We start from the raw sequence: 24,780 nt of genomic DNA, 5'->3' as shown, positions 1-24,780 counted from the left end.
CTTGCTCTGTCACCTGGGCTGGAGTGCAGTGGTACGATCACAGCTCACTGCAGTCTTGACTTCCCTGGACTCAAGTGATCCTCCTGCCTCAGCCTCCCAAGTAGCTGGAACTACAAGCGCATGCCACCACACCCGGCTAATTATTGTATTTTTAGTAGAGATGGAGTTTCACCATATTCGTCAGGCTGGTCTCAAACTCCTGACCTCATGATCCACCCACGTCAGCCTCCCAAAGTACTGGGATTACAGGCCTGAGCCATTGTGCCCAGCCCATTTGTATAACTTCTTTCGTGATGTGTGTATTTGAATCTTGGGTTGTTTGTCTTCTTGTTGAGTTATAGTAGCTCTTTATATATTCTGGATACAACTCCTTTATCAAATACATGTTTGCAAATACTTTTTATTCTAGTCAGTACCTTTCAATTCATTTTCTTTTGTTGTTGTTTTTAAATAATTTCAGCTTTTTTTTTTCCATTTGTAATTGTGATCCTAATTTTTTTTAATTTTTAAAAATTTCAATAAGTTTTTGGGAAACAGATCGTGTTTGGTTATATAAGTAAGTTCTTTAGTGGTGATTTCTGAGATTTAAGTGCACCCATCACCTGAGCAGTGTACACTGTACCCAATGTGTAGTCTTTTATCCCTCACCCTCCCCTACTCTTTCCCTGAGTCCCCAAAGTCCGCTGTATCATTGTTATGCCTTTGTGTCCTCATAGCTTAGCTCCCACAACTTTTACTTCAGACTCTGGGGGTCTGTGTGCAGGTTTGCTGCATGGGTATATTGCGTGAATGTTGCAGTTGGGGGCATGATTGATCCCATCACCCAGAAACTGAGCATAATGCCCAATAGTTAGTTTTTCAGCCCTTTCCTCCTTTTCTCCCTGCCGCTTCCAGTACGCCCCAGTGTCTTTTGTTGCCATCTTTCTGGCCATAAGTATCCAATGTTTAGCTCCCACTTATAAGTGAGAACACGTGGTATTTGGTTTTCTATTCTTGCATTAATTTGCTTAGGATAATGGCCTCCAGCTGCATCCATGTTGTTGCAAAGGACATTGTTTCATTCTTTTTTATGGCTATCTAGTATTCCATGGTGTGTATGGACCACATTTTCTTTATCCCAAACACTGTTGATGGTCATATCATGGAATTGAGTTGATTCCATGTTTCTGCTATTGTGAATGGCACTGTGGTGGATATGAGTGCAGGTGTCTTTTTGGTAAAACGATTTATTTTCTTTTGGGTATATACCCAGTAATGGGATTGCTGGGTTGAATGGTAGTTCTGTTTTGTTTTGTTTTTTAATTTTTTTATTTTTTGAGACAGAGTTTTACCCTTGTTGCCCAGGCTGGAGTGCAATGGCACAATCTCGGCTCACTGCAACCTCCACCTCCCAGGTTCAAGTGATTCTCCTGCCTCAGCCTCCCAAGTAGCTGGGATTATAGCCACCCGCTGCCATGTCTGGCTAATGTTTTCTATTTTTAGTAGAGACGGGGTTTCACCATGTTGGCCAGGCTGGTTTTGAACTCCTGACCTCAGGTGATCCACCCACCAGGGCCTCCCAAAGTGCTAGGATTATGGGTGTGAGCCACCACACCCGGCCAGTTCTGTTTTATTTTGGTTTTTTGTTTTGTTTTTTGGTTTTTCAAGACAAGGTCTCACTCTGTCACCCATTCTGCAGTGCAGTGGCGTGATCACAGCTCACTGCAGCCTTGACCTCCCTGGACTCAGTGATCCTCCCGCCTCAGCCTCCCAAGTAGCTGGAACTACAGGTACGTGCCACCATGCCTCGCTAAGTTTTGTATTTTTTGTAGAGATGGGGTTTTTCCATGTTGCCTAGGCTGGTCTGAACTCTTAAGTTCAAGTGATCCGCCCGCCTTGGCCTCCCAAAGTTCTGGGATTACAGGCATGAGCCACTGCACCCAACCAATTTGAGATCTAATTTTTTTTTTTTTTTTTTTTGAGACGGGGTTTCACCATATTAGCCAAGATGGTCTTGATCTCCTGACCTCGTGATCCACCCACCTGGGCCTCCCAAAGTGCTGGGATTACAGGCGTGAGCCACCACACCTGGCCGAGATCTAACTTTTTGAGGTAGGCATTTAGTGCTATAAACATTCCTCTTGGAATGTTTTCATTTATTTCAAAGAATATTTTGATTTCTGCCTTAATTTTATGGCTTACCCAAAAGTCATTCAGGAGTAAGTTGTTTAATTTCTATGTAATTGTGTGGTTTTGAAGATCTTCTTGTTTTGATTTCTATTTTTATTCCACTGTGGTCTGAGAATATGGTTGGTATGATTTTGATTTTTTTGAGTTTATTGAGACTTGCTTTATGGCCAAGTATGTGGTTGATCTTGGAGTGCGTACTGTGTTCAGATGAGAAGAATGTATATTCTGAGGTTGATGGTTGGAGTATTCTGTAAATGTCTATTAGGGCCAATTGGTCAAGTGTCGAATTTAAGTCCTGAATTTTTTTGTTAGTATTTTGCCTTGATGATCTGTCTAATGCTGTCATTGGGGTGTTAAAGTCTCCCAATATTATTGTGTGGTTGTCTATGTCTTTTTGTAGGTCTAGAAATACTTGTTTTATGAATCTAGGTGCTCCAATGTTGGGTGCATATATATTTAGAATAGTTAAGTCTTCTTGTTGAATTGAATCCTTTATCTGAAAGGGACGTCCAATCTTTTGGCTTCCCTGGAGCACACTGGAAGAAGAATTGTCTTGGCTCAAACAGAAAATGCGCTAACACTAACAATAGCTGATGAGCTAAAAAAAAAAAAAATCATTAAAAAACCTCATAATGTTCTAAGACAGTTTATGAATTTGTGTTGGGCTGCATTCAAAGCTGTCCTGGGCCGCATGCAGCCCATGGGTCACAGGTTGGACAAGCTTCCTTTATCATTATGTGATGCCATTCTTTGTCCTTTAAAAAAAAAAAAAAAAAAGACTTTGTTGGATTAAAGTCTGTTTTATCTAAGAATAGTGACCCTTGCTCTTTTTTGTTTTCCATTTGTGTGATCTTTCTCCAACCCTTTATGTTGAGCCTGTTGGTATCATTATGTGTGACATGGGCCTCTTGAAGACAGCAGACAGGCAAGTCTTGCTTTTTTCATCCAACTTGCAGCTCTGTGCCTTTTAAGTGGGCCATTTAGACTGTTTACATTCAAGGTTAATATTGATATGTGAGGTTTTGATCCTATCATGAAGTTATTAGCTGGTTGCTTTGTAGTTTCTATTATGCAGTTGCTTTATAGAATCTGTCAGCTATGCACTTAAGTGTATTTTTGTGGTAGCAGGTATTGTTCTTTTATTTCCATGTTTAGAACTCCCTTAAGGATCTCTTGTAAGGCTAGTTTAGTGGTAATAAATTCCCTTAGCACTTGCTTGTCTGGAAAAGCTTTTATTTCTCCTTCAATTATGAAGTTTATTTATTTTATTTATTTATTTTGAGATGGAGTTTCACTCTGTCATCATGCTGGAGTGCAGTGGCACAATCTCAGGTCGCTGCAACCTCTGCCTCCCAAGTTCAAGCGATTCTCCTGCCTCAGCCTCCCAAGTAGCTGGGACTACAGGTGCACGCCACTACGCTCAGCTAATTTTTGTATTTTTAGTAGAGACATAGTTTCACCATGTTGGCCGGGACGGTAAAGTGCTGGGATTACAGACATGAGCCACTGCGCCCGGCCCAATTATGAAGTTTAGTTTGGCAGGATATGAAATTCTTGGTTGGAATTACTTTTCTTTAAGAATGCAAATGGGTCGGGCGCGGTGGCTCACACCTGTAATCCCAGCACTTTGAGAGGCCAAGGTGGGTGGATCATTTGAGGTCAGGAGTCCGAGACCAGCCTGGCCAACATGTTGAAACTCCATCTCTACAAAAAATGCAAAAATTAGCTGGGCGTGGTGGCAGGTGCCTATAGTCCCAGCTACTTGGGAGACTGAAGCAGGAGAATTGCTTGAATCTGGGAGGTGGAGGTTGCAGTGAGCCGAGATCACACCACTGCACTCTAGCCTGGTCAACAGATCAAGACTGTCTCAAAAAAAAAAAAAAAAAAAAATGCTGAGGGCTGGGCACCATGGCTCACACCTGTAATCCCAGCAGTTTAGAAGGCTGAGACGGGTGGATTCTTTGAGCCCAGGAGTTTGAGAACAGCCTGGGCAACGTGGTGAAACCCTGTCTCTACATTTTTATGGTTTTTTTTTTTTTTTTTTTTGAGACACAGTCTTGCTCGGTTGCCCATGCCGGAGTGCAGCAGTGCAGTCTCAATTCACTGCACCTCTGCCTCCCAGGTTCAAGTGATTCTCATGCCCCAGTCTCCTGAATACCTGGGACTACAGATGCATGCTACCACGCCTGGCTAATTTTTGTATTTGTATTTTTTTATTTTGAAACAAAGTCTTGCTTAGTCATCCAGGCTGGAGCACAGTGGTGGGACCACAGCTCACCACAACCTCAGCCTCCCGGGGTTAAGCAATTCTCCTGCCTCAGCCTCCTGAGTAGCTGGTATTACAGGTGCACACCACCACGCCCAGCTAATTTTTGTAATTTTAGTAGAGACAAGGTTTCACCATGTTAGGCAGGCTTGTCTTGAACTCCTGACCTCAAGTGATCCACCCGCCTCAGCCTCCCAAAGTGCTGGGATTACAGGTGTGAGCCACCATGCCCGACCAACTTTTTTGTTTTTTTGTTTTTTTTAAGGTATGAAGTCTTGCTAAGTTGCCCAGGCTAGACTTCAGCTACTGGATTCAAGAAATTCTCTTGTTTCAGCCTCTCAATCAATTAATTTTCTTTTATGTCTATATTTGTGAGCAATATTGGATATTGAGCTGTAGTACTTTTTTTTCGTGTCATGTTTTTCTGGTTTTGGTATCAAGATAATGCTAACCTCAGCTGGGTGCGGTGGCTCACGTGAGCCTGTAATCCCAGCAATTTGGGAGGCCAAGGTGGGTGAATCACCTGGGGTCAGGAGTTTGAAAGCAACCTGATGAACATGGTGAAACCCCATCTCTACTAAAAATACAAAAATCAGCTGGGCATGGTGGCACACACCTGCAGTCCCAGCTGCTCGGGAGGCTGAGGTGGGAGAATCGCTTGAATCCAGGAGGCAGTGAGCCGAGATTGTGCCACTGCACTCTGGCCTCGGCAACGGAGTGAGAGGCCGTCTCAGGAAAAAAAAAAAAAAAAAAAGATAATGCTAACCTCATAAAATTATAAAATGATTTGAGAAGTGTTCTTTACTATTCAATTTTTTGAAAGAGTTTTTATAGAATCATATCTTTTTTTTCTTAAATGTTTGGCAGAACTCACTAATTAAACTATCTGGGGCTGGAGTTTTCTTTGAGGGAAAGGTTTTTTATATTATGAATCCAATTTCTTTAGTAGATTTATGGATATTCAGAGCTTTTTTTTCTTTAGTGAGCATTGATAGGTTGTGTATGTTAAAGGATCTGACCATTTCATCTAATTTACCAACTTTATTGGCATAAAGGTTTTTCATAATGCTCTCTCCTATTATTCCCACTGTAGAGCCTGTAGTCTCTTATTCTTCATATTGGTAGCTTGTCTTCTCTCTTTTCTTCCTGGTAAATATGGCTAGAATTTTATCAATTGCATGAATCTTTTCAAAACATCAGATTTTAGTTGCACTGATTTTCTTCTATTTTTGTTTGTTTTCTATTGGTCTCTATTCTTATCCTTATTATTTCCTTCCTTCTGCTTATTTTTGGTTTTTTTGTTCTTCCTTTTCTAGTTTTTTCCTCTAAGCACTGATTTGGCAGCATCCTCAAAATTTTGGTATGTTTCTATTTTTACTCGGTTCAAAGTATTTCTTTTTTTTTTTTTTTTGAGACAGAGTGTCGCTCTGTCGCCCAGGCTGGAGTGCAGTGGCCAGATCTCAGCTCACTGCAAGCTCCGCCTCCCGGGTTCACGCCATTCTCCTGCCTCAGCCTCCCGAGTAGCTGGGACTACAGGCACCTGCCACCTCGCCCGGCTAGTTTTTTTTGTATTTTTTTTTAGTAGAGACGGGGTTTCACCGTGTTAGCCAGGATGGTCTCGATCTCCTGACCTCGTGATCCGCCCGTCTCGGCCTCCCAAAGTGCTGGGATTACAGGCTTGAGCCACCGCGCCCGGCCGGTTCAAAGTATTTCATAACTTTCCCTGTGATTTCTTTTTTGACTCAGGGTTATATGAAAGTATGTTGCTTAATTTGTAAAATATGTGGGAATTTTCCTAAGATCTCTCAATTACTGATTTATAGTTTAATTCCATAGTGGTCAGAGAACATATTTTGTATTATTTTAGCCTTCTTAGGTTAATTCATAATTGTTTTATGGCCCAAATTATGGTTTATATGATCATTGTTCCATATGCATAGGGAATAATATATGTCCTATTGTTGGGTGAAGTGTTCTATGACTGTCAATGGAGTCAAGTTGGTTGATAGTATTTTTCAAAACCTCTATACTTTACTTATTTTTTGCTATTTCTATCAACTCCTGCAAGAGAAGTGCTGGAATCTCCAACTATAATTTTGGATTTACCTATTCCTCCTTTCAGTTCTGGAAGCTTTTTGCTTCATGTATTTTGAAGCAATGTTATTAGGTATATATACATTTAGAATTACGTCCCCCTTATTAATTGACATCTTTAGCATCATGGGATGTCCCTCCCTCTGTGTGTGTGTGTGTGTGTGTGTGTGTGTGTGTGTGTGTGTGTCAGGGTATCTATCACCTAGGCTGGGGTGTAGTGGCGTGAACATGGCTCACTGCAGCCTTGACCTCCTGGGCTCAGGTGATCCTCCTGCCTCAGCCTCTCAAGTAGCGGGGATCCCAGGCATGTGCCACCATGCCTGGCTATTTTTTAAGTTTTTTTGTAGAGATAGGCTCTCACCATGTTGCCCAGGCTGGTCTCAAACTCCTGGGCTCAAGTGATCCTCCCAACTTGGCCTCCCAAATTGTTGGGATTACAGGCGTGAGCCACTGAGCCTGGCCTCCGTTTGGTTATTGATTGGCTCTAATTTTTAGAAATTTAAAATATTTTCTTTAGGAAAATAACTTTTGCTAATAGCTTTTCTTATTTTTAGACATTAGTGTTTTGTTTGGGAGCATAACATTTAGTAACTTTTAAAAAGCAACAAATTGAGCCGGGCGCGGTGGCTCAAGCCTGTCATCCCAGCACTTTGGGAGGCTGAGACGGGTGGATCACTAGGTCAGGAGATCGAGACCATCCTGGCTAACACGGTGAAACCCTGTCTCTACTAAAAAATACAAAAAACTAGCCGGGCGAGGTGGCAGGCACCTGTGGTCCTAGCGACTCCGGAGGCTGAGGCAGGAGAATGGCGTAAACCCGGGAGGCAGAGCTTGCAGTGAGCTGAGATCCAGCCACTGCACTCCAGCCTGGGCAACAGAGCCAGACTCAGTCTCAAAAAAAAAAAAAAAAAAAAAAAAAAGCAACAAGTTGGCTGGGCGCAGTGGCTCACACCTGTAATCCCAGCACTTTGGGAGGCCAAGGTGGGTGGATCACGAGGTCAGGAGATCGAGATCATCCTGGCTAACACAGTGAAACCCTGTGTCTACTAAAAAGACAAAAAAAAATTAGCTGGTTTTGGTGGCGTGCACCCATAATCCCAGCTACTCAGGAGGCTGAGGCAGGAGAATCACTTGAACCCAGGAAGTAGAGGTTGCAGTGAGCCGAGATCACACCGCTGCACTCCAGCCTGGGCTACAGAGGGAAGGGAGACTCCGTTTCAAAAAAAAAAGCAACAAGTCAAGTAAATATATGTTAGGTAATAGACAAAAAGCTCAATAGTGGGGAGTCTAATCTCCTAATTCTTCTAATCAAACTGATGATGTCACTGGGGAAAAGAGGATCGGTTGGAACCTGGCATTTGGCAGTTACCAGAGGAGTTGTGCCTGGGCAGAGGGTACCCAAGAGACACCCTGGTGCCCTTAACCTCCAAAGCAGGCAACATTGTGTGTCCAGGTCTGTGGACCAGAGACACAGGATGTTTTGTGACTGACAGAGTGATCCAAAATGGAGAAGGATGACCCTCCACAGTTGGTGACTCCCACATCAGTGAAAGCCATCATCTTGAGGATTGAGGCTGCCCAGCTAACTCGGGCTCAAGAGGTAGCCCCTGAGATGAAGGAATCACCCTTATATTGGGATCTGATGTGGAGGTTGGGGACTGATCCCAGGTTTGAGCGAGATTCAAGCTCTGGGTCCTCAGAGGTCCTGGGATATTCAGCAACCCAGGTCTGCAGACAGATTAGTATAAATTCTCTCTCTCCTAAACTTGGCCTCTACAGGGTGAGCTGAAAGCAACCACCCGCCTGAGGCAGGGCTGGGGCCGGGAGGGGGGCAGGAAGCTTGAGGATAGCCCTGAGGCACATTGTGGTACGTCCTACAGGGCAGGAGAAAGGACCCAGAATCTGTTATTGGTAACCCTCCAGAATCCCCCAAGCTGAGCCCAGGAAGTTCATGGGGGTTGGGGAAATGGCCAAAGGCTCAAATCACCCTATACATGAGGCTTTAGTACATTTTTTACTTGAGCCTCTGATCCTAGAGCTTCCTGGGGCCTCACGTTTCCAAGCTTCTGTTGCCTGTGGATCCTTGTAAGGAAAGACATCCAGAAACCCCCAGCAACCTCTGAAATTCTAAAGAAATGTTTGCTGTGGGGTTTTGGTACTCTATCCTTTCTTGACCTTCTTAATAATCACAATGATAATAAAAGCTAACACTTTTGTATGATGTGCCAGGTACTATTAAAAGCACTTTAAAATATTTAATTCATTTAATCCTTACAGAAACCCTGTGACATAAGTACTATAATGATTCCCACTTTAAATATAAGAAAACTGAGACCCAAAGAGGCTAAGCGACTTGTCCAAGGTCACGCTGCTAGCATGTGGCTTCTGGCTGAAGTCCACAGCCCTAACACGGCAATCTGCTGCTTCTCTATAGGATATTTCTACCCAGCTCTTAGACATTTTGGACAATGTCAATTGTGTCATCAACCGCTTCCAGGAAGAATTAGGATATGATTTAAAAGAAAACGCCAAATCTCACCAGACAGATCCAAAGGGCAAGAAGAGATTCATCTTGCTGGACAAAATTGCCTCCTTCTCCAAAGATGCTAAGATGAAGGAGAAGCACCTGTATGACATTCTCCGCTGGCTAGGTGACTGGGGTGAGTTTGCGGGCTGGGCACCGTGCCTCCTCTGGCGAGCACAGGGACAGCACAGGACACATCCCCTTCTCCAGTGAAGCATTCCACCACTCCTGTCACAGCACATCACCTCCGTGCTCCTAAGGGGCAGACACAGAAGTGTCCAAACATCACAGATCACGACATTAGCTGAATATATGATGAAGCCTAAGTCACGGGTCCATTATGACATCTCATTTTTTGAGCAGGATAGAAACTAAATTCAAACCCACATTAGTTATTTTATAGAGCACCCCTGGGTGATATTCAAAGCACTGAATGACCTTTACTGCATGAGCCCTGATGCCAGCTGTGTGAGCAACTAGTACAGCCATTTGGGTGTGGGTCAGCTGCATTAAACCCTAAAGCTAGGTGCTACCCCCCACTCAGGTCAGAGTCATCTCATCACAGGACCTGTGTGCTGTGTGCTGGATAGTCCAGTGTTGGAAGAAGATGGTATCAGGATGTGCCCTGCCGCCCGCTTACTACCCCATGCTTGGAAGCTCTCAGTTCAGTGGTCCCTCAGCTTCCTTCAAGACTGAGAGAGCAGTTAACTCTGCTTAATTAATTCAGTTGTCCAGATGTTGGACCAGGCAATGGGCATAGAGCAACAACAAGTCAGATACCTCCCTGCTGTACAGACAACAATACTATTTAATGTCCATTGTGAATTTCTACACGGCAGGCCTCATGTTAATTGTTCCACAGGTATTATCTCATTTAATCTTCACCCAGTTCTTTTATAGGGAAGGAAACTGAGGCTCAGAGGGATAAGCGACTTGTCCAACATCACATAGCTAGTAAGAGGTAAAATCAATGTGACTTCACAGTCACTGTAACCCCTGTTCTATAGGGCTAGGTCTGTGTCCCCCTGGAGGACAGACTGCTCTCAGCCTGCACCTCCCATCCCTTCTCCAGGTGACACTCTGACCTATGAGATCGGGGCCAGGAAGAGTGAAGAGGAAGAAGCAGCCCTGGACGAATGGATTGAAGTGACGGAGAAAATGTTACCACTCTCCCTCATTGCCACCAAAAGAGGCATTGAGTCACTCACTGCCCTTTGCTCCACTCTCATTGAAGGACAAAAGAAAAGGTCACAAGGTAGGTTCTAGGAGCACCTGGCCAGGGAGCTAGGTGAGGATGGGGTGGATGCCATGGCAGGGGAAGAACTCAGAGGCTGGGCCTGGGGTCTTTCTGATTCTCCTCCATCACAGAAGCTTGATTTGAGATGGATGGGCAGTGGTGAGGGGCTGGGGGTTGAGCCCAGGTCGAGCACTGAGCAGCTCTGAGCTGTCCTTCAGTGCTAAGGGAAGTGTGATGTGGAGACAGGTCTCTGGCGTGCTTACTGGAGCTGAGGCCTTATGTAGGTTCTGAGGAACAAAGCTGGGAGGCCAGGAGGGCTAGAGTTAGCAACTAGAGGCTGCGGATCATCCTCTCCTCACTCCAAACCCAGCAACAGAGCCAGGAAGGTTTGGGAGGCTCAGCCGGAGGCTGCTGCAGAGGTGGTCCATCAGCAAATAGCTGAACCTTGGCTTTTTACTCCCATCAACATTAGGGGAACCTGAGATTGTCGAACTCTTACATTTTGTAGATGAGAACATTGAAGCTCAGAGAAGAGAAGGGAACACAAGGAAAGCCTGTGGCCCCACACACAGGTTTTCTGCCTTCTTAATCTCACTCTACAGTTTGAATTGCATCTCTGTCATTTCTGGTTGTATCACTTTGGGCAAGGACTTCATCTCTCTGAGCCTCAGTTTCCTCACATATAAACAGAGGAGGGTACTGCCTAGCTCCAGGTTTGTGGGGAGGCTTCCACACAGTGTGAGGCGTCTGACACCACGTTTGGAACATGCTCAGGGCTTAATTAACAATAGTTAACCATCAACATTTACCATTGTTCTTCATGGCCAGCCTCATTATCAATCAAGTAAGGTCAGCAGGAGGGAGAAGGCAGGGAAAAGTGGATAAGGAAACAATCTGTTCTGCAATCTGTACCATACTCTGTCTTCAAATACACTTATTGTATACTTAGACCCTTGCTAGATTATAAACTTATGAATGGTAAAGACTGCATCTTTATTTCTTTTTAGGGATGATTTATTGAGCACTTATAACTAGGTACCTGTTACTGCACCTGGCATTAAACATGCATGATCTAAGTCCTATGACATAGATTCTATGATTATCCCCATTTTGCACATTGGGAAACTGAGACACTGAGAAGTTAAGAAAATTGCCCAAGGCAAATCGGAAAGATAGGCTTCAAACCCAAGTTACCTTATTGCAGAATCTAAGCTCTGGACCACTAGGCCACATGGCCTCTCTGACAATACTAGCTAGATGCTAGCCCAATTTCAGTATCCCTTAATTTTTGTATTTCCTCTACCCCTCATCTGAAGTTAGCATTGTTTTTTCCACCAGTGATGTTTATTAAATAGGCCGATGAATGGATGCTCCAGATAATCACTCCACCAGCTCTATACATAGTAGGTCCAAGGGGGTACAATGACCACCATGACCCAGCCTTTGAGAAATTGAGATCTGCTAATGACAGGCACAATCTGTGTGTAGTGCATTTTCCTGGGGAGAGAGGGTCTGCTGCTTTCCTTAGAGTATCAAAGGGATCCCCCAAATGGAAAAAGACATTAGTTATTAAAAAAAAAAAAACATGTGAACAGTTGGAGGACCATGTGATAAATTCTTCACAAGCACAGTCCAGTGCTAACGGGAAAGGGAAACCAGGCTTCCTAAATGGGTGTAAGGGGTTTGGGTAGCTGATAATAGGAGGCAAATACATATACTGAGGCTGGGAAGTGGCATGATTAGAAAAATAACTCTACCCCAGGAGAACATGGAAGACCAGGAGGATGCTGCAGTGAGCTGTGCTGGCTTGCCTACGTCAGGCCCCTCTGGGCTCTGCAGGTGCTGTGGAGCTGGCAGACCCTGAGGCTGGGCTCTGGGCAAGCTCTGCACCCAGCAGAGGTCTGCCCTGTCAACACCATCCCTGGTCCCACATACAGCCCCAGCTCCATCCTCTTGCCAAATCCCTAAGGGGGTTGCCATTTTGGCCCTGCAGGGTTTGGAGAATCAATGCAATCCTTGGGACCCATGAGAGATCGTTGACTTTTTTCTCTCCACTTCTCCCAGTGTCCAAACGCACCTTCTGGCAGGGCTGGCAGGGAAGAAGCCCACAGACATCTCCATCCCATCCTCAGCCACTGAGCCCAGAACAGATGCTCCAGGACCAGCATACCATGAACACAAAGGCCTCAGAGGTGACATCCATGCTGCAGGAGCTCCTGGACTCTACCATGTTCAGCAAGGGGGAGGTCAGGGCCATCAGGTACATGGCCACTGTGGTGGAGAACCTCAACAAGGCCTTGATCCTCCAACACAAGGAGAACAGGAGCCTGGAGACCAAATACAGGTACCTGCAAATGCAGGCGACCGAAGAGCTCAGCAGCCAGAGGCTGCACTTCCAGCAGTTCGTGCAGGTCCTTGAGAGCAGGAAGGATGCTCTGCTGAAGCAGGTAGAGATCTTAGGGGGACGGTACCATGACCTTCTCCTGACGAAGCAGGCCTTGGAGTTCCAGCTGAAGAAGGCTCAGGCTGCTACAGGTCAGGCAGAAGACCCGGCTGAGGTTTCTGTTGACTCCCCGGGTCCCTCTGAGAGAGAGACCCTTCCAAGGAAAGAAACAGTCACGGAGGAAAGCCAACAGGAACCCATGAAGAAGGAGCAGTTGTTCTCGCCACTTCCCCCAGGTACCATGGCCATGGTGTGGGACAGTGGTGCTACAGCTGCAGGGCACCAGCCACTTTCCACCATGACTGTGCACTCGAGGGTCGCAGATGTGTTCAGCAGCAAGGACACCAAGAGCCTTGAGCCTGTACTTCTGCCCTCAGTAGATCGCAGGTTTCCTAAGAAATGGGAAAGACCCGTGGCAGAAAGCTCAGGCCACAAAGACGAAGACCAGGAGGACTACTTCCAGGAAAAGGGAGGACTCCAAATTAAGTTCCACTGTAGCAAACAGCTGTCTCTAGAGAGCTCCAGGCAGGTGACCTCTGAGAGCCAAGAGAAGCCCTGGGAGAAGGGATTCGGCTGGGAGACACGGAGGCAGCTGTGGCTGGAGGAGGAGGAGATGTGGCAGCAGCGGCAGAAGAAGTGGGCCCTGCTGGAGCAGGAGCACCAGGAGAAGCTGCGGCAGTGGAAGGTGGAAGACCTGGCCAGGGAGCAGCAGCAGAGATGGGTCCAGCTAGAAAAGGAGCAGGAGAGCCTAGGGAGAGAGCCGGAGCAGCTAGGGGAGGACGTGGAGAGGAGGATTTTCACACCCGCCAGTCGATGGAGGGACTTACAGAAGGCAGAGCTATCGTTAGTGCCTGCCCCAAGCCGGACCCAATCTGCTCACCAAAGCAGGAGGCCACACTTGCCCATGTCTCCTAGTACCCAGCAGCCTGCCCTGGGAAAGCAGAGACCTATGAGTTCAGTGGAGTTTACCTACAGACCACGGACCCGCCGAGTTCCCACAAAGCCCAAGAAATCTGCCTCCTTTCCTGTCACTGGGACATCCATTCGAAGGCTGACTCAGCCCTCTTTGCAGATATCACCTGCTACTCTTAAGGAGAAGGTGTACCACATGGACATGGAGGCCCAGAGGAAGAACCTGAAGCTCCTGAGTGAGGAGTCTGAGTTGAGGCTGCCCCACTACCTGCGCAGCAAAGCACTGGAGCTCACCACCACCACCATGGAGCTGGGCGCGCTCAGGCTGCAGTACCTGTGCCATAAGTACATCTTCTATAGACGCCTCCAGAGCCTCCGGTAGGTCCTCCCTGGAACCCACCTGGCACCCACCTGCTGCTATATGTGGGCAGAGCCTAAACCCAGTGGGAGAGAAGGAACACAGGGCAAGGGGCGATGGGGAGAGCCACCCCAGGCCTGGACAGGGTCTCCTGAGTGGGATCCAGGAAAGCAAGTCTGGCCTGGGGCCTTGGGCAACCCCTGAAGGTGTGGGAAGAAGGGCACTGACCACTGCTCTCCCTGTAGTGGGCTTTTCCTCTAAGCCACTTCCTTCTCTCTTCCTCTCTTCCCATGGCCCTGTCCGTAATCCACCTAATGTGCTCCCGTCTTTCCTTTCTCTTTCTGTTTCATCCCAGCCCTGAGGCTCCTCACCTGATACCACCTCCCACTTTTCTCTGCCCCATTTTCCCCAGCTCTTACCAGCCTCCACTTCTCTTTTTGCTCTAAGGAATTAAAGAAAACAAAGTCATCTCTGGTTAACAGACTTGGGGGATAGAGGAGGCCTCTCCACCCCCTAAATCGCTTCTCCTCTCTTCCCAGGCAAGAAGCAATCAACCACGTACAAATCATGAAAGAAACGGAGGCTTCCTACAAGGCCCAGAACCTCTACATCTTCCTGGAAAACATTGACCACCTGCAGAGCCTCAGGCTGCAGGCCTGGACGGACAAGCAGAAGAGACTGGAGGAGAAGCGCCGAGAGTGCCTGAGCAGCATGGTGACCATGTTCCCCAAGGTGGGCCTCCCACCCCCACCTCCCGCTCTGCCTCCTGGGGTCAGCACAGTCAGTCGGCTTGGGGCCCCGAAATGAACCTGTGGGCATGTGGCTGCGACTGCGGGACCAGGGGCAGAAGGGAAAAGAGAAGGCAGGATAAGGCCTCTGCACCAGTGAGAGGTGAAGGCAGGCGGTGGCCTGAGCATGGGGGAGGGCGGCTTTCCAATCTGTTTCTGGGGAGAGCAACCCAGAGAGAGAGACATCTCTTCAAAAAGAGCTGTGGAAGAGAAGATTTCTTCCGGAAAAGAAGGGCAGCTGGATCTTGCAGTCCTGGCTCTGGGCTGTGATTCTCCCTCCCCTGTGGTTCTCCATGCCCTGCTCCTGTCAATCTGGTGGCTCTCCAGGCTTGGTGCACAGCCATCATCTTCACTGTCTTGCAGGGACTCGCTTTGCTTCTCCCTGAATCAGCTCCTTGGCTTTCCAGATTCCAGGTCTCTTCTTCCTTGGTTCACTTCCTTGTTTTAGTAGAGTCCCTCCTCCACTCACTTTCTGACAATGGTTGCATGGTTAAGTCATTGAGACCCTGGTTGTCTGAAAATGTCTTTACTTAATATCTGTCCTCACTCTTAATTGACTGTTTGCCTGGATGTGGAAATCTAGCTTAGAATCCATTTTCCCTCATAATCCCTCCAAATGTGTTTGTTTATTTGTTTGTTTTGAGACGGCATCTCACTCTTTTGCTCAGGCTGGAGTGCGGTGGCGCATTCTCACCTCACGGCAACCTCCACCTCCCAGGTTCAAGCGATTCTCCTGACTCAGTCTCCCACATAGCTGGGATTACAGGCACCCACCACCACACCTGGATAATTTTTGCATTTCTAATACAGACAGGGTTTCACCATGTTGGCCAGGCTGGTTTTGAACACCTGACGTCAAGTGATCCACCCGCCTTGGCCTCCCAAAATGCTGGGATTATAGGCATGAGCCACTGCACCCGGCCACAATTTTTATTATTTATACATTTATTTATTTAAAATAAGTTTTACTGTATATATTTAAGGTTTACAACATGACATTATTAAGATACATATATAGCAAAATGGTTACCATAGTGAAACAAATTAACATATCCATCATCTCACATAGTTGCCATTTTTATCTCTCCTCTGGCAAGGGCAGTAGTAATCTACCCATTTGGCAAAAATCCTGACTACAATACACTATTAACTATAATCCAACACATAGAGCTTTCAGTTTTTTAATCCTATGCATTTGCTACTGTGTATCCTTTGGTCTATGTCACCCCATTTCCTCCCATCCCCACTCCAATTCTGGTAACCAGTTTTATTTTCTGTCTCCTCAATTTGGCCTTTTGGTTTTTTTTAGATTTCACATACAAGTGAGATCATGTGATATTTTTCCTTCTATGCATGGCATACTTCACTTAGCATAATGTCCTCTGGGGCCAACCATATTGTGGCAAATGGCAGGATCTCCTCCTTTTTTAAGGCTGAATAATATTCCACTGTATATACAGTTATGCATCACTTAATGATGGGGTTGTGTTATGGGAAATGTGTTGTTAGGCAATTTTTTGTTGTGTGAACATCATAGGGTATACTTCCACAAACCTAGCTGGGATAACCTGCTACACACCTAGACTATATGGCGTAGCCTATTGCTGCTAGGCTACAAACCTGTGCAGCATGTGACTATTCTGAATTATAATTATAATTCTGACTATTCTGTAGGCAGTCAGAACACAATGGTGAATATTTGTGTATCTAAACATAGAAAAGGGACAGTAAAGATATGGTATTATAATCTTATGAGACCATGGTCGTATATGTGGTCCATCATTTACTGAAATATTGTTATGCAGCACATGACTGTATATACCAGAATTTCTTTCATTTGTCCACTGATGGGCACCTTGGTTGTTTCCATATCTTGGCTACTGTGAGTAATACTGCAATGGACATGGGAGTCTAGATATCTCTTCAAGGTGGCAATTCTGTTCCTTTGGGTATATACCCAGAAGAGAATCCCTGGGTCATAGTAATTTCATTTTTAATTTTTTTAGGAGCCTCCATACTGTTTTCTACAATGGCTGTACTAATCTACCTTCCTATGAATAGTGTACAGGATTCCCTTTTCTTCACACCCTTGCCATGACCTTATTATCTCCTGTCTTTTTGATAATAGCCCTTCTAGCAGGTGTGGGGTGATAGCTCATTGTGGTTTTGATTTGCATTTCCCTGATGATGAATGATGTTGACCACCTTTTCATATACTTGTTGGCCATTTTTGTGTCCTTTTTTTTTTTTTTTTTGAGACAGAGTCTTGCTCAGTCGCCCAGGCTGGAGTGCAATGGCGTGATCTTGACTCACTGCAAGCTCCGCCTCCTAGGTTCACGCCATTCTCCTGCCTCAGCCTCCCAAGTAGCTAGGACTACAGGTGCCCACCACCATGCCTGGCTAATTTTTTCTATTTTTTAGTAGAGACGGGGTTTCACCATGTTAGCCAGGATGGTTTCGATCTCCTGACCTCGTGATCTGCCCGCCTCAGCCTCCCAAGGTGCTGGGATTACAGGAGTGAGCCACCACACCCGGCTGTCTTTTTTTTTTTTTTTTTAAAGACAGCAAGTGTATTAGAGCAACAGCATGCAACAGAATGCCTGCTCCATAGACAGAGCAGGGCTGTCCCATAGGCAGAGTGGCCCAGAGTACCCCATGTCTTTTTTGGATAAATGTCAATTGAGGTCCTTTGCCCCTGCTTGTTTTTTTTTTTTTTTTTTTTTTTTTTTTTGAGACGGGGTCTCACTATTTTGCCCAGGTGGGTCTTGAACTCCTGCTCTGCCTATTTTATTATTTTTAGTTTGCTAAATGCCCTGTTTATTCTGCAAACAAGGCTTAGAAATGTGCAGACACAAGTTGTAGGTTGAGAAATCTCTGTGTAGTTGTGACTTCACGACTATACTTCAGTAAAAGCAGTTATGACGGTGGCTTCTGAACATATTAACCTACCATTGTTTTGTCCAGAGCGAACAGTGAAAATGGATTCCTAATGGCCTATTTCTCTAAGTGATCATCACATTTCGCTGCTCTAGTCTTTAAGAACGAGTGGAGCCTTCACTTAAACTGCCATCTCCTTGCCACTCAGGGCTTCAACAATTGTAAGCACAAACTCAAAGCTGGTCCCAGGCCCTCAGCTTGTAAGAATTTCAGGCTGTCCTTTTCCACACGATTCTCAGAGTAGGTGTAGTGACCTCCATTCATCATTTTGTCCTTAGCAAGCGGGAGTGTTGTAACTTTACTTCCAAAACTTATTTCATGAGCCACCAGAGCAGTAGGACCTGTACAGATGGCGGCTATAAGGTACTTCTGGTTTTCCTGTTCCTTTAGTATCTCCTTCACAGCAGCAGACTCAAATAAATTCTGTGCACCCAGATTACCTCCTAGTAGAACCACTATGTCATATGGTCCCCCTTTTTTTGCATCTTCAAGACTGGTATCAGGGCAAATGACAACATCATGGCTACACTGTACTGGGTCTTTTCCAGCCAGACCCGCAATGGTGACCTTAATCCCAGCTCGCCTCATGACATCTACAGGATGACCGTCTCCATTTCCTCTGCTTCTTCAGCCAAAAACTCAAAATAATAATGATTTAAAAATCAGGAGTCGGGCGCGGTGGCTCACGCCTGTAATCCCAGCACTTTGGGAGGCCGAGGAGGGCGAATCATGAGGTCAGGAGATCAAGACCAGCCTGGCTAACACGGTGAAACCCCGTCTCTATTAAAAATACAAAAAAATTAGCCGGGCGTGGTGGCAAGTGTCTGTAGTCCCAGCTACTCGGGAGGCTGAGGCAGGAGAGTGGTGTGAACCCAGGAGGCGGAGCTTGCAGTGACCCGAGATCATGCCACTGCACTCCAGCCTGGGCGACAGAGTGAGACTCCATCTCAAAAAAAAAATAAAATAAAAATAAATCAGGTTATGTTTTCATGTATTGAGTTGTAGAACTATTTTATACTAAGACTTTAATTTATACAATGTGAATTTTCCTAACAATAATGTGAGCATATTTTCATGTGCTTATTTGTCATCCATTTATCTCCTTTGGTAAAGCGTATTATTGGGTTGTAAAGTTCATCCTATATTTGATACCTATATCAAATATTTGCATACCTATATCTGGTATGCAAGTTCTACACCAGATCTGTATTTCATGGATATTATCTTTCAGTCTGCGGCATTCCTTTTTTTTTTTTTTTTTTGAGACAGTCTTGCTGTGTTGCCCAGGCTGGAGTGCAGTGGTGCCATCTTGGCTCACTGCAACCTCCACCTCCCGGGTTCAGGCAATTCTCGTGCCACACCCTCCTGAGTAGCTGGGATTACAGGCACCCGCCACCATGCCTGGCTACTTTTTGTATTTTTAGTAGAGACAGGGTTTCACCATGTTGGCCAGGCTGGTGTCTAACTCCTGACCTCAAGTGATCTGCCTGCCTTGGCCTCCCAAAGTGCTTGGGAGTCTTGCTCTGTCGCCCAGGCTGCAATGCAGTGGCATGATCTTAGCTCACTGAAACGTCCGCCTCCTGGGGTCAAGCGATTCTCTTGCCTCAGCCTCCCAAGTAGCTGGGATTACAGGCATGTGCCACCACACACGGCTAATTTTTGTATTTTTAGTAGAGATGGGGTTTCACCATGTTGGCCAGGCTGGTCTCGAACTCCTGATCTCTGGTGATCTGCCCGCCTTGGCCTCCCAAAATGCCGGGATTACAGGTGTAAGCCACCATGCCTGGCCTATGTAAGATATTTTGAGAGCAAGAGAGACCAACCACATTCACATAACTTTTATTACAGTATATTGTTAACATTGTTCTATTTTGTTATTAATCTCTTACTCTGCCTAATTTAAATATTAAACTTTATCATAGTTAAGCATATATAGGAAAAAACGTGTATAAAGGGTTTGGTACTGAGGTTTCAGGCATCCACCAGGGTTCTTGAAATGCATCCCCCGAGGATAAGGGGGAACTACTGTATGCAAAACCCAAAGCTATACAACAATAAGAAACATTAAAAGGGAAATTCAGGTGTAAGTGAAGACATTCCTCTGAATTCCCAGGTTTCTCTGAGCATCAAAACCCACCAATCTTTTTTTTTTTTTTTTTTTTTTTTTTTTTGAGACGGAGTCTCACTCTGTCTCCCAGGCTGGAGTGCAGTGGCGCAATCTCGGCTCACTGCAAGCTCCGCCTCCCGGGTTCACGCCATTCTCCTGCCTCAGCCTCCCGAGTAGCTGGGACTACAGGCGCCCGCCCCTGCGCCCGGCTAATTTTTTCTATTTTTAGTAGAGACGGGGTTTCACCATGGTCTCGATCTCCTGACCTTGTGATCCGCCCACCTCGGCCTCCCAAAGTGCTGGGATTACAGGCGTGAGCCACCACGCCCGGCCTACAAAACCCACCAATCTTTCAGTCCTTTTCTTGAATATTATTCTGTATCCACATTCTCTGCATCTGATTGGATCCCTGGATTTTATTTCATTTTCTGCATGACATTCTCCACAGATATATATCATTAGCTGCTGCTTTGGGGGTTGGATGTCCTGGATGTCATTGTGAGCTCCTTTTTACTCTGAGTGTCTTTCTAGTTTTCGTCCAAGTACCCACCACAAACTCCACAACCCACCAATTTCCTACCTACCCAGCAATGAGAAATGGCATCTTAATAATATTTATTCTTTCAATTCATGAGCATGCTGTATCTCTCCAGTTACGTCTATTTATTTCAGTTTTATAGGTTTATTATTCAAATATTCTGAAGCTCTGTAACTAGGTGCATACACATTTAAGATTGTTTATGTACTCTTGAAAATTTGACCTTTACTATTTATTTTAATAGAGATGAGGTCTCACTATGTTGCCCAGGCTGGTCTCCAAATCTTGCCCTCAAGCGATCCTGCCACCTTGACCTCCCAAAGTGTTGGGGTTACAGCATGAATCACTCTACCTGGCCCAAAATTTGGACTTTTATCCTTATGAAATAGCCCTCTTTGTTTCTTTTCTTTCTTTCTTTTTTTTTTTTTTTTTTTTTTGAGATGTAGTCTCGCTCTGTCACCCAGGCAACGCAGTGGCGCCATCTTGGTTGGCTCACTGCAAATTCCACCTCTCAGGTTCAAGGGATTCTTGTGCCTCAGCCTCCCGAGTAGCTGGGATTACAGGCGCCTGCCACCACACCTGGCTGATTTTTATATTTTTAGTAGAGATGGGGTTCGCCGTGTTGGCCAGGCTGGTCTCCAATTCTCGACCTCAGGGGATCCACCCACCTAGGCCTCCCAAAGTGCTGGGATTACAGGCATGAGCCACCCACACCCAGCCCTTTGTTTCTAATTATATTCCTTGCTCGTCAGTGTACAACAATATTGATATAGTCACTGCAGCTTTTTAAATACTTTTTACTATTTGCATGGTATACCTTCTTCCACTCTTTCACTGTTAACCTATGTCTATATATTATTTATTTATTGGAACGCTTCATGAATTTGTGTGTCATCCTCGTACCAAGGCCATGCTAGTAGTCTTCTCTGTATTATTCTAATTTTAGTATATGTGCTACCGAAGTGAGCACCATGTCTCTATATTTAAATTGGGTTTTTAATTGATATTTTATAGTTGGGTCTTGCTTTTTTATGCAATCTGTCAATCTTTGCCTTTTATTTGGTGGTTTTAGGCTATTTATATTTGATGTGATTATCAACACAGTTGGGTTTAAATATATAATTTGCTCTTCATTTCTATTTGTCTCATCTGTCCTTTGGTTTTTTTTCCCTCTTTTCCTGCCTTCTTGTGGAGTAATTGAGCTTTTCAAGTAAATTCATCTTATCTCCACTCCTGACATATTACATATTAGCCATACCTCTTTGTTTTGTTATTTTTGTTATTTTTTATTTTTATTTTTTGAGACAGAGTCTCACTCTCTCTCCCAGGCTGGAGTGCAGTGGTGTGATCTCGGCTCACCGTAACTCTGCCTCCTGGATTCAAGCGATTCTCATGCCTCAGTCTCCTGAGTAGCTGGAATTACAGGTGCCTGCCACAGTGCCCGGCTAATTTTTTTTGTATTTTTAGTAGACACAGGGTTTTGCCATGTTGGCCAGGCTGGTCTCGAACTCCTGGCCTCATGTGATCCACCCACCTCAGCCTCCTAAGGTGCTGGGATTACAGGCGTGAGCCACCATGCCCAGCCTGTCTTGTTATTTTGTTTTTATTATTATTTTTTTGAAACAGAGTCTCACTCTGTTGCCCAGGCTAGAGTGCAGTGGCATGATCTCAGCTCACTGCAACCTCCGCCTCCCAGGTTCAAGCGATTCTCCTGCCTCAGCCTCCTCAGTATCGGCAATTACAGGTGCGCACCACCACACCTGGCTAATTTTTGTATTATTAGTAGAGACTGGATTTCACCATGTTGGTCAGGCTGGCCTTGAACTCCTGACCATGTGATCTGCCCACCTCGGCCTCCCAAAGTGCTGGGATTATAGGCGTGAGCCACTGTGCTCTAGGGTTTACAATATAAATCTTTAACTTATCATAGTCTACTTTCAAATAATATTATTTCATGTGTAAGAACCTTACAACAGTATACATCTATTTCTTCCCTCCTGGCCTTTGTCCTACTGTTGTCATACATTTTGCCCCTATGTAACTTATAAATTCCCTAATATAGTTGGCCCTCTGTATCTATGGGTTCTGCATCTGTGGATTCAACCAACCACAGATGAAAAAGATTTGGAGAAAAAAATGGATGAATGTGTCTGTGCTGAACACGAACAGACTTTTTTTTCTTGTTATTCCCTAAACAGTCTAAAGATAGCATTTATATTGTATTAGGTATTATAAGTAATCTGGAGATAATTTAATATATACAGGAGGATGTGGGTGGGTGAAATGCAAACACTGCACCATTTTATAATATAAATATATATATGTATAAATATATATTTATACATATATAAGTATGTGAGCATCCACAGATTTTGGTGCCTGTGAGGAGTCCTGGAGCCAATACTCCATGGATAGCAAGGGACAACAGTACATTGTTATTACTTTTCCCTTAAGCAAAGGGAAAAGAATAATCTATTTACCCCCACACTTACCATTTCCAGTGCTCTTTACTCTTTTGTGTAGATCCAAATGTATTTTGAGTATCATTTTCCTTCTGCCTCAAGGATTCCTTTAACATTTCTCACACTGCTCATCTGCTGGTGATGAATCCTCTCAGCTTTGGTGTCTGAAAAGGTTTATTCAGTTTTCAGTTTTGAAAGATGTTTTTGCTGGATGTAGAATTCCAGTTGGGCAGTTTTTTCTTTCAGTATTTTACAGATGTGAACACAAACTCGTCCCAGGGATATATGAACTCTCAGGATGGTTTTGTCTGTTCTTGCCCAGTGATTCTTCCCCTGGCCTTGGTAGTTTCCTCGCAGGTGTGCACAGAGACTTAATGGGACGCCTCTGCAGAGCTTTGGAGATTTCTTGCCGTGTGGTTTCCTCCTCTCTAGTACTCTAGTTTTCAAATTCTAGTCACCTTGGCTTCCCTGATCCCCAAACGCTGTCTCCTCATCTCAGCAAGGCTGCTGGCCTCTGTTTGGGTTCCCTGCCCTGTGCTGGGGCCTGGACATTGTCTCATTTGTTTCATTCCTTTTGGGGATCATTGACCTGCAATGCCTGTTGTCTGAATGGGTATATATCATTTTTTCATATATTTTGTTTGGCCTACTAGTTGTTTACGGGAGAATAGTAAACTAGTCCTTGTTATTCCTTTATCACTAGTTTATCTCCTCAAATAAAATCCCATACTATTAAGACCCATTTTAAATGTTAAAAGTTCCAAGAATTCCTATATACTTAGTTTTACTTTTTATTTATTCAATTTTTGTACAATTTTGAGTATGTACTTACACTCTTGGGCTCCTGGCAAAAAATCCATTGCCCCTCAGGGGACCATGCCCTATGGGTTAGGAACCATTGGTTTAGGCCAACAGAACCTAAACCATTGGTTTAGGCCAACTCACTCTCTTAATCTCTACACTTGGAGCCTATCCTCATCTTTTCCATGTCCTTGCTGAGACCTCACGTTTTTCCTCTGAAAACTAACACTAGGAGAAACCTTACTCTTTCACCCCCTCCCCACCACCCCACTTTACGTTGGCAGAATTCAATAAAGTAACCATCTAAAATGTATAGACCTGGTTTTAACATTCATACATCAAGTACAACCCAAATAAATCCCAAGACGTTATGTGATCTCGTTATGCCATTGTATCCATTGTATCCCATTCAGAGATATAATGCTCACTCACCCACCAAAAATAATAAAAAAGTAACCCCAATCTTTTTTTTTTTTTGAGACAGAGTCTTGCTCTATTGCCCAGGCTGGAGTGCAGTGGTCTGATCTTGGCTCACTGCAAGCTCCACCTCCCGGATTCACGCCATTCTCCTGCCTCAGCCTCCCGAGTAGCTGGGACTACAGGCGCTCACCACCACGCCCTGCTAATTTTTTTGTATTTTTAGTAGAGACGGGGTTTCACCGGGTTAGCCAGGATGGTTTCGATCTCCTGACCTTGTGATCCACCTGCCTCGGCCTCCCAAAGTGCTGGGATTACAGGCGTGAGCCACCGCACCCGGCCAACCCCAATCTTTAATTGGGTCACTCATAATCACTAAAGTGGGTCCAGCTTATAATTCACAATAATGAAATTTTCTTTTATTTTTTCCTCTCCTCTCCCATTCTCTCACATCCAGAAAACCTCTTTAAATTCCAACACACTGTCTCTGACACCCGAACTTCCTTTTCTCTTTGTCTAGATAAATGATTACTAATCTATGGGCCATACACCACTGAGGGATAATGGAACCATGTGTATACCAATAATTGTCTATATACTGAATTACTAAAAAAAGGAAAACTTATATTGGAATCCTTGAAACTTCTGATATTTAAAATAAATGCAAAATAATATAGAATTAAAAAAAAAAAAAAAGGCCAAAGAGATAATAGCTAAAACTTGGGAA

The 24,780-nt window shown here is 44.9% G+C and overlaps 1 protein-coding gene, 1 long non-coding RNA gene, 1 other non-coding gene and 1 pseudogene across 8 annotated transcripts in view; 1 reads left to right on the top strand and 3 right to left on the bottom strand.

Moving 5' to 3' along the window:
* Positions 1-24,780, top strand: part of FAM186B (family with sequence similarity 186 member B) — a 40,008-nt gene that overhangs the window by 8,519 nt on the left and 6,709 nt on the right. For 3 of the 6 annotated variants that reach the window (XM_077954082.1, XM_077954080.1, XM_077954081.1), the window contains exons 2-5: positions 8,964-9,189; positions 10,126-10,308; positions 12,355-14,023; positions 14,543-14,735. In XM_077954082.1, coding sequence (XP_077810208.1) covers positions 9,141-9,189; positions 10,126-10,308; positions 12,355-14,023; positions 14,543-14,735 — 2,094 coding nt within the window. In that variant the 5' untranslated portion in view covers positions 8,964-9,140. Of the gene's footprint in view, positions 1-7,872; positions 8,310-8,963; positions 9,190-10,125; positions 10,309-12,354; positions 14,024-14,542; positions 14,736-24,780 lie in introns of those variants that run through there. The other 3 variants (XM_077954078.1, XM_077954079.1, XM_001110066.5) reach the window with 3 other exon arrangements.
* LOC144332855 (uncharacterized) overlaps positions 8,338-24,780 on the bottom strand; it is a 40,589-nt gene continuing 24,146 nt past the window's right edge. Inside the window, exons 2-3 of the long non-coding RNA XR_013401046.1 lie at positions 22,866-22,999; positions 8,338-9,308 (exon numbers count right to left, since the gene is read on the bottom strand). This is a non-coding gene — a long non-coding RNA (uncharacterized LOC144332855). The remainder of the gene's footprint in view (positions 9,309-22,865; positions 23,000-24,780) is intronic.
* LOC107000854 (Parkinson disease protein 7 homolog pseudogene) lies at positions 17,677-21,285 on the bottom strand (annotated as a pseudogene).
* Positions 21,234-21,343, bottom strand: LOC114671144 (U6 spliceosomal RNA). Its single transcript, XR_003721040.1, has one exon. It is a non-coding gene; the product is annotated as a U6 spliceosomal RNA (small nuclear RNA).

This window comes from Macaca mulatta, chromosome 11, assembly GCF_049350105.2.
Source record: "Macaca mulatta isolate MMU2019108-1 chromosome 11, T2T-MMU8v2.0, whole genome shotgun sequence".
NCBI lineage: Eukaryota > Metazoa > Chordata > Mammalia > Primates > Cercopithecidae > Macaca > Macaca mulatta.
The sequence above is the reverse complement of the archived record's forward strand: the minus strand, read 5'-3'. Positions and strand labels throughout refer to the sequence as shown.